Here is a 12500-nt window from a genome sequence, read left to right on the forward strand (position 1 = left end):
GAGCGGCCATTGGGACTATACTCTTAGACTGTTCAACCAGGGAACCTTCGTCAAAACGGAATCTGTCTTACGCTATATACCGAGGCATATTGAATCACCGCCATCGGTAACAGCTAGCACACACCCTAGTAATACACTTCAGTAGTACATTTTCCACCAAAGCACTTACTACAAACCACTCTGAAAACAGGTCGAACATTGTCCCTGCAAACTGTACACAAACGATGCTATAAGCAGATCTAGAATACATAAACAGCTGAACTGAAATAGAAGCAATCACAATTACCGTCTATTAGTGTGGATTGGGTTCCAACTGAGCAGAGTTCAGAGTTTCCATTTAGGAAAATAACATAGTACTTTATAGGAAACTAACTAAAATAACATGACCTATTCAATACATTAATAGCAACATCCTCCTTCTAGCCCTATGATTCTAGATCAGGCCTGTCAATGACGTCATATGACGAAACGGAAGCAGACTCCAGATCAGCGAGTGAGCTGTAACGGCAGTCTGGCCCCTCTGTCATCTCTGTGACCCGCTGACCCCAGAACAGCTGTTATAGGGTGACACATGCTGGAGGGTCAGGGAGCACACAGACTGAGGAATTTAGCCCAGGCTCTGCTCGCTACAACGTTAAAATATCCCTCATTCACTAAAATGCCCTTTCTTTTTAAATACCCCAGACCCAAATGCCTCCATCGCCTCACTGAACTACCCGCCAGCCACCCTGAAATACCGCCCAGACCCTAGCTTGACTAAGATACCCCTCCCCTGAAATGTCACCATCTTCCTTGTGATATACCCGCACACACACACACACACACACACACACACACACACACACACACACACACACACACACACACACACACACACACACACACACACACACACACACACACACACACACACACACACACACACACACACACACACACACACACACACACACTCCTAAAATACTTCCCTGGCCCCTTCTATGATACACCCCTGACCCAAATACCCCTGGTACTGAAGGGGTAAAGATAAGATGCTTCTGGCTAAATAAAAACACCTGCTGAGAGATCAGTACTCATGCATTTTAGAAAACATGTTTAATCTGTATTCAAACGGGGGATCGATTCAGAATTTCAACTTTGGGTATCCCAGTGTAGTGCGGGAAAAGCGAGAAATCATCCGACTGTTGGAATAGAAAATCGAACGAGGGAGACACAGGTGCTTTGACAAGGAGTTCTCCACTTTAAACACAACCGCCTATCTGCCACTCCTCCTCTCGCACTCGTCCACTTTTCCCACTCCTATCTTCCCCTCCTCCTCTCATGTCCTTCTATCCTTTTCTACTTTTCTCGTATTCCCCCTCATCCCCTCCTGTCCCGTCTTCTCTTCTGGGCTCTCCGCTCCTTTCTCTCCTCTGTTCTGATCAGGCAGTGCTCCTCTCATCAACGGTGTGCATGATTAATCAACCTTGAGTAAACACAGTCTGGTTATTCATTAGTGTGTAATAAAGCCAGTCAATAGGTGTTGTGCCGAGCTTTGACGTCATGGGGACAACACAGGGAACCGTGATGGAGTATATACAGTTGAAGTCGGAAGTTTACATACTCTTAGGTTGGAGTCATTAAAACTCGCTTTTCAGTCACTCCACAATTTTCTTTTTAACAAACTATGGTTTTGGCAAGTCGGTTAGGACATCTACTTTGTGCATGACACAAGTGATGTTTCCAACAATTATTTACAGACAGATTATTTCACTGTATCACAATTACAGTGGGTCAGAAGTTTACATACACTAAGTTGACTGAGCAGCCGTCATACCACTCAGGAAGGAGACGAGTTCTGTCTCCTAGAGCTGAACGTACTTTGGTGCGAAAAGTGCAAATCTATCCCAGAACAACAGCAAAGGACCTTGTGAACATGCTGGAGGAAACAGGTACAAAAGTATCTATATCCACAGAAAAACGAGTCCTATATCGACATAACCGGAGAGGCCGCTCAGTAAGGAAGAAGCCTCTGCTCCAAAACCGCCATAAAAAAGCCAGACAGCGGTTTGCAACTGCACATGGGGACAAAGATCTTATTTTTGGGAGAAATGTCCTCTGGTCTGATGAAACATAAATAGAACTGTTTGGCCATAATGACCATCGTTATGTTAGGAGGAAAAAGGGGGATGCTTGCAAGCCGAAGAACACCATCCCAACCGTGAAGCACGGGGGTGGCAGCATCATGTTGTAGGGATGCTTTGCTGCAGGAGGAACTGGTGCACTTTACAAAATAGATGGCATCATGATGATAGAAAATGATGTGGATATATTGAAGCAACATCTCAAGACATCAGTCAGGAAGTTAAAGCTTGGTCGCAAATGGTTTTCCAAATGGTCAATGACCCCAAGCATACTTCCAAAGTTGTGGCAAAATGGCTTAAGGACAACAAAGTCAAGGTGTTGGAGTGGCCATCACAAAGCCCTGACCTCAATCCTATAGAACATTTGTGGGCAGAACTGAAAAAGCGTGTGCGAGCAAGGAGACCTACAAACCTGACTCAGTTACGGAATGGGCCAAACTTCACCCAATTTATTGTGGGAAGCATGTGGAAGCCTAGCCGAAACGTTTGACCCAAGTTAAACGATTTAAAGGCAATGCTACCAAATACTAATTGAGTGAGTGTATGTAAACTTCTGACCCACTGGGAATGTGATGAAATAAATAAAAGCTGAAATAAGAAATTCTCTCGACTATTGTTCTGACATTTCACATTCTTAAAATAAAGCGGTGATCTAAGACAGGGAATTTTTACTAGGATTAAATGTCAGGAATTGTGAAAAATGTATTTGTGAGTTTAAATGTGTTTGGCTAAGGTGCATGTAAACTTCCGACTTCAACTGTAAGTCTCTCCCTCTCCAACCTACACACTAAAAACCCTAGACATGTCACAGACGTGTCACAGACGTGTCACAGACATGTCACAGCCACAGATAATCTAACTAGGCAGGTAGATTGAACACTGGACAGAAGCAGTACTCAAATTACACTGCAACTGAATAACTTGCAATCCCACATTTTTTTAGAAACAGGCCCAGTTATATGGCCACCTTGGGAAGCAACAAAAAATGACAATTATTATTACAAAATAATACAGTATACCAACCGTCGTCATAGCAAAATACAACTTTCAAAACCAAGATACAATTCTAACATGTCCGTAGAGTTTCCTCTTACCTAGAAAGGTCTCTGGAACCTGTCTTGGTGGCATGAACACAGCAAATACAGTATCACACTAACCACTGTTCTATTGTACTGGGCCTCTCTCTCAGACACACACACCTCTCTCTCTAAGGCTGTCATCACATGCTGGGTCTCAGCCAGCCAGCAGCACAGTAGGGCCGGCCCTGCAACTGCCCTATGAACAAACACTTTTTTTTACACCACAGAGAATCTATTGTTTGTGTGTGTGTATGTGTGTGTGTGTGTGTGTGTGTGTGTGTGTGTGTGTGTGTGTGTGTGTGTGTGTGTGTGTGCGTGCGTGCGTGCGTGCGTGCGTGCGTGCGTGTGTGCGTGTGCGTGTGTGTGTGTGTGTGTGTACGTCCCCTCACCGGAAGAAGCTTTGTTTATGTCTTAAGGAATCCTGGCTTGTGGCATGACTGAGTTGGCGCCTGTCTGTTTCTCCTCCCGCCTTTCACACTCTCAAGACAGTTTCACTGAGACCACCTCACCTGTAAACCAAGGTGACACTAACCCCGTTACATACCTATCTCGCTTCACGGTACCCTTACATTGTGGGTTTTAGAGGCAGCAACCCTGTAGTCGGTCAACACAACGCAATAACACAACTTTAACATACAGTCGTGGCCAAAACGTTTTGAGAACGACACAAATATACATTTCCCACAAAGTTTGCGGCTTGCTTCAGTGTCTTCAGACATTTTTGTCAGATGTTACTGTTGAATACTGAAGTATAATTACAAGCATTTCATAAGTGTCAAAGGCATTTTATTGACAATTACATGAAGTTGATGCAAAGAGTCAATATTTGCATTGTTGACCCTTCTTTTTCAAGACCTCTGCAATCCGCCCTGGCATGCTGTCAATTAACTTCTGGGCCACATCCTGACTGATGGCAGCCCATTCTTGCATAATGAATGCTTGGAGTTTGTCAGAGTTTGTGGGTTTTTGTTTGTCCACCCGCCTAGTGAGGATTGATCACAAGTTCTCAATGGGATTAAGGTCTGGGGAGTTTCAATGGGATTAAGGTCTGGGGAGTTTCCTGGACATGGACCCAGAATATCGATGTTTTGTTCCCCGAGCCACTTAGTTGTCACTTTTTCCTTATGGCAAGGTGCTCCATCATGCTGGAAAAGGCATTGTTCGTCACCAAACTGTTCCTGGATGGTTGGGAGAAGTTGCTCTCGGAGGATGTGTTGGTACCATTCTTTATTCATGGCTGTGTTCTTAGGCAAAATTGTGAGTGAGCCCACTCCCTTGACTGAGAAGCAACCCCACACATGAATGGTCTGAGGAGGCTTTACTGTTGGCATGACACAAGACTGATGGTAGTGCGCACATTGTCTTCTACAGACAAGCTTTTTTCCGGATGCCCCAAACAATCGGAAAGGGGATTCAGAGAAAATTACTTTACCCCAGTCCTCAGTAGTCCAATCCCTGAACCTTTTGCAGAATATCAGTCTGTCCCTGATGTTTTTCCTGGAGAGAAGTAGCTTCTTTGCTGCCCTTCTTGACACCAGGCCATCCTCTGAAAGTCTTTGCCTCACTGTGCGTGCAGATGCACTCACACCTGCCTGCTGCCATTCCTGAGCAAGCTCTGTACTGGTGGTGCCCCGATCCCCCAGCTGAATCAACTTTAGGAGACGGTCCTGGCACTTGCTGGACTTTCTTGGGTGGCCTGAAGCCAGCTTCACAAAAATGTAACCGCTCTCCTTGAAGTTCTTGATGATCCGATAAATGGTTTGAGAAAATGTAAATTTGTGTCATTCTCAGAACTTTTGGCCACGACTGTACTGTACCTCCTGATGTAATTCAACTAGACAGTTTCATAGTGTTACACAACTACCTTCTTTAAAAGCTGGTAGCACTGGCACCCAAGTGGCAAGTAACCCAACACACACAACACACAAAAAAACAAACCAATAGCACCAATACTACAGCACTTTACAGTGAAACAATCAAACTGAACGCAGTCTAGATACAGCAGAGGACACAGAGCGACAAGAAACTAGGTAAATACACAATTCTCTACCCGCAGAGAAGAAGGTGAGGAGGAGAGCGGGATGACAGGAGGGGAGCTAACCCAAACAGTGGCTCCAGCCGATACCTTGTGGTCAAACGGGTGACACTCCTCCATACGGGGTTGCCTAGCAACACTACGCAGCGCGGTACCTGTGATTGCTCTGCACTCGCATCTGATTACATGGAGTTCGGGCCAGCTGATACAATTAGGTATCACACTCACACACAGACACGTGTGCACACACATGTACGCAGGCACACGCACACACACACGCACACACACACACACACACACACACACACACACACACACACACACACACACACACACACACACATACACACACGTTGTCAGAAGGAAGGAATCCCCCTAGCTGTCACACACCTGACTACACACTAACTTCAGACAGTATCCTGCTTCCCCTATTCATCTCTGGGGACTCATATTATCAATCAATACAATCTAGATGATCATATACTACGTGAATATAGTATATAGTATATAGTTATATAACCTATGAACGACCATGGCCTTAGTACTGAACCGTTGGGGACATGGAAGGAGCGTCAGTCGTGATAACCTGACGCTGTAAATAACATAATTTCACTTAAGTCAAACGCTGGCTGGTCAGGCTTACAGCCGCCATGGCCGTGAGTGACACCTGAAGGTGAGACACGGGTTGCAGTTGAGAACGGACAATGCCTTGATGCAAAGAAGGAAACGCCATTTGACGTTCTCCGAGGGCTTATGAAGCCTCGTAAGGCCTCGTTTTCATCATCCCCCAGTCAGAGAGGCCTACTTGGGAAGAAGGGTCTGAATTGGTTTCGACCTGTATGGAGCTAGTAGTAACGTTTGGTCCCAGCAGAGGAGAGAAGCAGATCTCTCGGGAACTCGAGCCAAACTGAGGGCGAAACAGGAAGCTGGAAATAAAACATTGTGACCCAGAAACACGAAACAACACAGCAATTAAACAATACACACCAATACATATACCCAAACAACAGAACAGTGTGTGTGTGTGTGAAACACAACTATATCCCTCCAAAGCAAGAAGTAGGCCTCTGACAGACCTAAAGCACTTCAGGGGATATGTGAGTGGGGTTGCAGTAGGGGGAGCGTCCTGTGTGGTTTTAGCACCTCTGTGTCACCACTACCCCAATGACAGCATGTCACTGCGAAAGCAACGGTTATGTCCTGGGTGGCAAGGGTATGAACCTGGGAGGGACTAGCTGTACAAGGGGCGCGTGTGTGTGTGTGTGGGTGTGTGTGTGTGTGTTGGTGGTGGTGGGGGGGGCGCGGTCTGGCTAGCAGCCTAAATTAGCCTTCAACTGGCACACTGGCCCAATTTACAACCCTCCACATTCAGAGGAGGGATACCGGCTAGTTTCCCATCGCAGTAAAAAAAAAAAAAAAACTGAAATCACAAGCAGTATGATTGAATACGAAATGTGCAAATGTAAGGTCAAATGTATAAGCACTGACAAAATGTCTAACCCCAAGATGTGTTTATTGTTTGGGAGCGTGACAAGTGCAGTGAAAATATGTTCCGATTTGTATCAGAACAACCAGTAAGTGAAACAACAGATAAGCATACCGGAAACGCTTGCCTTTCAGCCCGGTTTCAAGCTAAGATGTGAGTACTATAAATGTAGGGCGGTCCCGACAAAATGAGATCTTAGCCGACCGGAAGTTATCAATCGATCGTCGTCAATCAATGATATGCACTGAGCTTGTTTGACGCTTTAAGTTCACTGTTTGATGAAATAACACACAAATGACTCAAGGGGGAGCCAGATAACCAGAATAAAAAAAATAAACCTTAACCTGAACCAACCATTCTCCTCCTGCTCCTGTTGGCTTTCGCAGATTCTGCCATTTGCTCTGCTTAAGTTGCCGGTAATAGGCTACACGACGAGTCGGCAACCTTTCTCATGTGGAATGTCAATTTACATGACCATTGCAACCAATCTGCGTGCCAATTGTGTTTTTTTATATACACATGTTCGCGGGACAGTTTCATTTCCTTTAGAATAACGTCTTCGTGTCTCACAATCATTGTCATGTGATTCATCAAAATTCCATCCAAATCTAACCGAAAATGGTACAAACCTAAAAAGGGACTTCTGTTGCCATTACCGACTATGTCAAAAATAGCCCACGTAAAACCAACAAAGAAAAACATTGCAGCCTGCAGGTAGAAAATATCCTAATAAACAAAAAAAGGTATCCTATAAATCACATTGGATATGCACAGCCTGTCTGCAACGAACTTAAAACATTGTATCAATGCGGAAGCTTGCGGTGCAACGTCGTATAAAATATTCTGGGCCCTCAGGGTGGTGCTCGGGACAGACACGGCTGTTGGCTATTTGCGCAAGGGATAAGAAGCATTGCTTGACTTGGGCAGGAGCTCACCGGAGCTGAGTACCGGCACCTCAGCCTTTCTTCTACTTGAGCTGTTCCACTTAGAGAATATTAGCTCAAAAGTATTGTGGAGCTCCTGCACCTAAATATAAACAGTACCAGCACCCAAAATGTCGACCGGAACCTGCTTCAGTTCACGACAAGCACTGATTAGAAGTAATCAGGTAGGCCTATTTTATGACGTTTCCACTGAGCGTGACATTTTTCCCTTTCACGGTGACTGGTTATCGGAAGGGAGAGAGCTGGAAAGATTTTTCAAATACATTGAGGAACATTCTCAACGGATTACTGTGAGATGCTCCACAGCTCATTAGTGGCGGTGCTTTAAGCCAATCAGGAATACTATCAGATCCCAAAATGGGCACATTTATACAGTGTATTCACGCCTTGACTCTTTCCTAATTTTGTTACGTTACAGCCTTATTCTAAAAAAAAGAAATCCTCATCAATCTACACACAATACCCCATAATGACAAAGCAAAAACAGTTTTTTTTTTTTTTTTTGCTATTTTTTACAAACTGAAATATCACATTTACATAAGTATTCGGACCCTTTACTCAGTACTTTGTTGAAGCACCTTTGGCAGCAATTATAGCCTCATGCATTTGGGAGTTTCTCCCATTCTTCTCTGCAGATCGTCTCAAGCTCTGTAATGTTGGATGGGGAGCGTTGCTGCACAGCTATTTTCAGGTCTCTCCAAAGATGTTCGATCGGGTTCAAGCTCAGGCTCTGGCTGGGCCACTCAAGGACATTCAGAGACTTGTCCCGAAGCCACTCCTGCTGTGTGCTTATGGTCATTGTCTTGTTGGAAGGTGAACCTTCACCAAATTCTGACGTCCTGCGTGCTCTGGAGCAGGTTTTCATCAAGGATCTCTCTGTACTTTGCTCCGTTCATCTTTGCCACAATCCTGACTCATCTCTCAGTCCCTGCTGCTGAAAAACATCCCCACAGCATGATGCTGCTACCACCATACTTCACCGTAAGGATTGTGCCAGGTTTCCTCCAGACGTGATGCTTGGCATTCAGGCCAAAGAGTTCAATCTTGGTTTCATCAGACCAGAGAATGCTGTTTCTCATGGTCTGAGAATCTTTAGGTGCCTTTTGGCAAACTCCAAGCGGGCTGTGGCTTTCGTCTGGCCACTCTACCATAAAGGCCTGATTGGTGGAGTGCTGCAGAGATAGTTGTCCTTCTGGAAGGTTCTCCCATCTCCAAAGAGGAACTCTGGAGCTCTGTCAGAGTGACCATCAGGTTCTTGTTCACCTCCCTGACCAAGGCCCTTCTCCCCCAATTGCTCAGTTTGGCCAGGCGACCAGCTCTATGAAGAGTCTTGGTGGTTCCAAACTTCTTCCATTTAAGAATGATGGAGGCCACTGTGTTCTTGGGGACCTTCAATGCTGCAAAAATGTTTTGGTACTCTTCCCCAGATCTGTGCCTCAACACAATCCTGTCTCTGAGCTCTATGGACAATTCCTTCGACCTCATGGCTTGGTTTTTGCACTGACATGCACTGTTAACTGTGGGACAGGTGTGTGCCTTTTCAAATCATGTACAATCAATTTAATTTACCACAGGTGGACTCTAATCAACCCAATCTCCAATCTCAAGGATGATCAAAGGAAACAGGATGCACCTGAGCTCAATTTCCAGTCTCATAGCAAAGGGTCTGAATACTTATGTAAATAAGGTATTTCTGTTTTTTATTTTTAATACATTTGCAAAAATTTCTAAAAACCTGTTTTCACTTTATCATTATAGGTTAATGTGTGTAGATTGATGAGGGAAAAAAATACTTAATACATTTTATAATAAGGCTGTAACGTAACAAAATGTGGGAAAAGGGGCCTCCCGGGTGGCGCAGTGGTCTAAGGCTGTGCCACCAAAGACTCTGGGTTCGAGCCCAGGCTCTGTCGCAGCCGGCCGAGACCGGGAGGTCCATGGGGCGACGCACAATTGGCCTAGCGTCGTCCGGGTTATGGAGGGTTTGGCCGGTAGGGAAATCCTTGTCTCACCGCGCACTAGCGACTCCTGTGGCGGGCCGGGAGCAGTGCACGCTGACCAGGTCGCTAGGGGCACGGTGTTTCCTCCGACACATTGGTGAGGCTGGCTTCCGGGTTGGATGCGCTGTATTAAGAAGCAGTGCGGCTTGGTTGGGTTGTGTTTCGGAGGACGCACGGCTTTCGACCTTCGTCTCTCCCGAGCCCGTAAGAGAGTTGTCGCGATGAGACGAGATAGTAACTACTAACAATTGGATACCATGAAATTGGGGAGAAAAAGGGGGTACATGGGCTCTGAATGCTTTCCGAAGGCATATATATTTGCTACAGCTCGACTAAAAAAAATCTTGGTCGACCAACAGCCTATCAACGAAACAATCGACCAGTCGACTAATTGTGGTCAGCCCTTCCAAAATGAGACATTCTTTCAAATACTCACCCCTAATAAATGCGTATAGAAACGCAGACACAGATACACTCTCTCTCTCACACTCATGTGTTCTAATGTTAAACTGCCACAACAAACCTCAATAGACACAGAAAGGAATATACAGTAGAACTACGCCTTTGCCTGGGAAAAGAGTATGCTTGCCAAAGCCCTATTCAAAAGGGAATCCTTATACAGTGGCCACAGCCATTACAACATCGCCCTGCTAACGATTTTATTGTCATCGTAACTTGAAATCTCCGTCTGGATTTTGTCCCCTTAGATAACATAAGTGGAGTTTTTATTTCTAGTAGTAATGTGATGAAGCGAGCTTGGTTCTCTTCCAGACACCAAACCTCAGTCTCTGGTGCTTCAAAGTGAGAGCCAATGGCCTGTCTATTTGCCAGACCTTTTTACAAAGACTGACCGCAAAGCCACACATTTAAAAATAACAGGAGTAATAGACATAACCATTCAATTGGACCAATGTCTTCTGAGACAGAGCTAAATTCTAATTTCCTGCTTAAATAAGGCCCTGTATGTACGCACAGCTTATACACGCTCAAGTACACGCACACGTATGAGTCAACACACAAACACAGACGCTCTACTGTGGTGGACCAAGACATCAAAAGCAACTTTTTACTTCACACACTCACCCATACAAACAAGCAAACAGACCCCCCACACACACACACACACACACAAGGATTATAACGTTATACTGCCAAACACACAAACCAATAGAAGGAAACCCTATGAAGGTCACTCACCATCTGAGAACGACTCTTTGGGCAGCCATTGATGTCTTCAATCTTCTCATTGGCTGAGAGAGAGAGAGAGAGAGAGAGAGAGAGAGAGAGAGAGAGAGAGAGAGAGAGAGAGAGAGAGAGAGAGAGAGAGAGAGAGAGAGAGAGAGAGAGAGAGAGAGAGAGAGAGAGAGAGAGAGAGAGAGAGAGAGAGAAGAAAATGTGTTCTTAGTGGTATCCCTGGTTCTTACTCCAGGATGTTCCTACTCAGTGCCAGAGAGGGTGAGTGAGGAGAGCAGGCCTGTGACTGGGTAGAGAGGGTCACTGCCTCCTCTTTCTTCTGAGAGATGAAACCCAATCTAGTTATAGCAAATGTGCGTGGGGCCACTAGGGGCCACGCAGAGTTGGCTGGGAGAAAGGGTGTGTGTGGATCCCTCCCATCCTTTAGAGGCCCAGCCCACAGCAGCTGAGACAAGATTGTCCTCTTTCAACACTACAGCCTGGTGGGGCCCACTGGGCATCTCCGCCACAGGAACCTGACTACCACCTACTGCAGGAAAATAAAGGGTTATCCCAGTGGGTCCAAACTTTGTGTCAGGTGGATAAACACTCTCACAAACACACACGCGCTTGCACATAAACACACCCTGTGGAATGTACACAGAACCAAAACACAAACACAACTTGTAAAGTGAGCCCATGGTTCATGAGCTGAAATAAAATATCCCAGACATTTTCCATGAGCACACAGAGATTATTTCTCTCAAATGTTGTGCAAATAAATGTGTTTAGCTTTGCCAAGATAATGCGTCCACCTGACAGGTGTAGCGTATCAAGAAGCTGATTAAACAGCTTGATCATTTCACAGGTGCCCCTTGTGCTGGGTACAATAAAAGGCTACTCTGCATGTGCAGTTTTGTCACACAACACAATGTCACAGGAATGTCCACCAGAGCTGTTGCCAGAGAATTGAATGTCCATTTCTCTACCTCTGCCACCTCATATGTCGTTTTAGATCACTTCACAAGTGAAGACCACGTGTATGGCATTGTGTGGGTGAGCGGTTTGCTGATGTCAACCATTGTGGCGGTGGAGTTATGGTATGGGCAGGCATAAGCTAAGGACAAGGACAACAATTGCATTTTATCGATGGCAATTTAATTGCACAGAGATACCTTGACAAGATGCCGAGGCCCATAGTGAGGCCCATTTTTTTTTTAAGGTATCTATTTTCCGTATATATTATGACTACTCTAAACCCCACCAGTATCTGTCATTCGGTCCCCCCTGTTGTCTCCTACCAAAATAATGTGCTTACTGATCCCAGCGGGGTCTCTGACTCTGTGTCACGGTCCCCCTGCTTCACACCCACTAAGCTGCATGGTCAGATTTCAGTAGCAATGGTCTTGTGTGATATCCCCCTCCATCTACATAGAGAGGGGGGGAGGAAACTATGAATGAACTGGTGAATGGGACACTCATATTGGGGATTGGTAGAGGGATAGAGCTCAGTTACATGACACCAGGATAGCAGTAGTCAGCTGTGTGTGGGGCGGGGGGGGGACCGTGTCAAAAACAGCACAGCGACATAGCCAGACAGACTTAGTCAATGAGTCAGCTGTAGACGACCTTTGCAATGGACACCGCCTCTGCTTTACCT

At 45.5% G+C, this 12500-nt stretch overlaps 1 protein-coding gene across 6 annotated transcripts in view; it reads right to left on the reverse strand.

Annotated features, from left to right (window-relative positions):
* LOC118393643 (neuron navigator 2-like) overlaps positions 1-12500 on the reverse strand; it is a 137084-nt gene that overhangs the window by 93377 nt on the left and 31207 nt on the right. For all 6 annotated transcript variants that reach the window (XM_052461950.1, XM_052461945.1, XM_052461946.1 and 3 more), the window contains exon 3: positions 10865-10917. In XM_052461950.1, the coding sequence (XP_052317910.1) occupies positions 10865-10917 (53 nt within the window). The remainder of the gene's footprint in view (positions 1-10864; positions 10918-12500) is intronic.

This window comes from Oncorhynchus keta, chromosome 14 (assembly GCF_023373465.1).
Source record: "Oncorhynchus keta strain PuntledgeMale-10-30-2019 chromosome 14, Oket_V2, whole genome shotgun sequence".
Taxonomy (NCBI): Eukaryota; Metazoa; Chordata; class Actinopteri; order Salmoniformes; family Salmonidae; genus Oncorhynchus; species Oncorhynchus keta.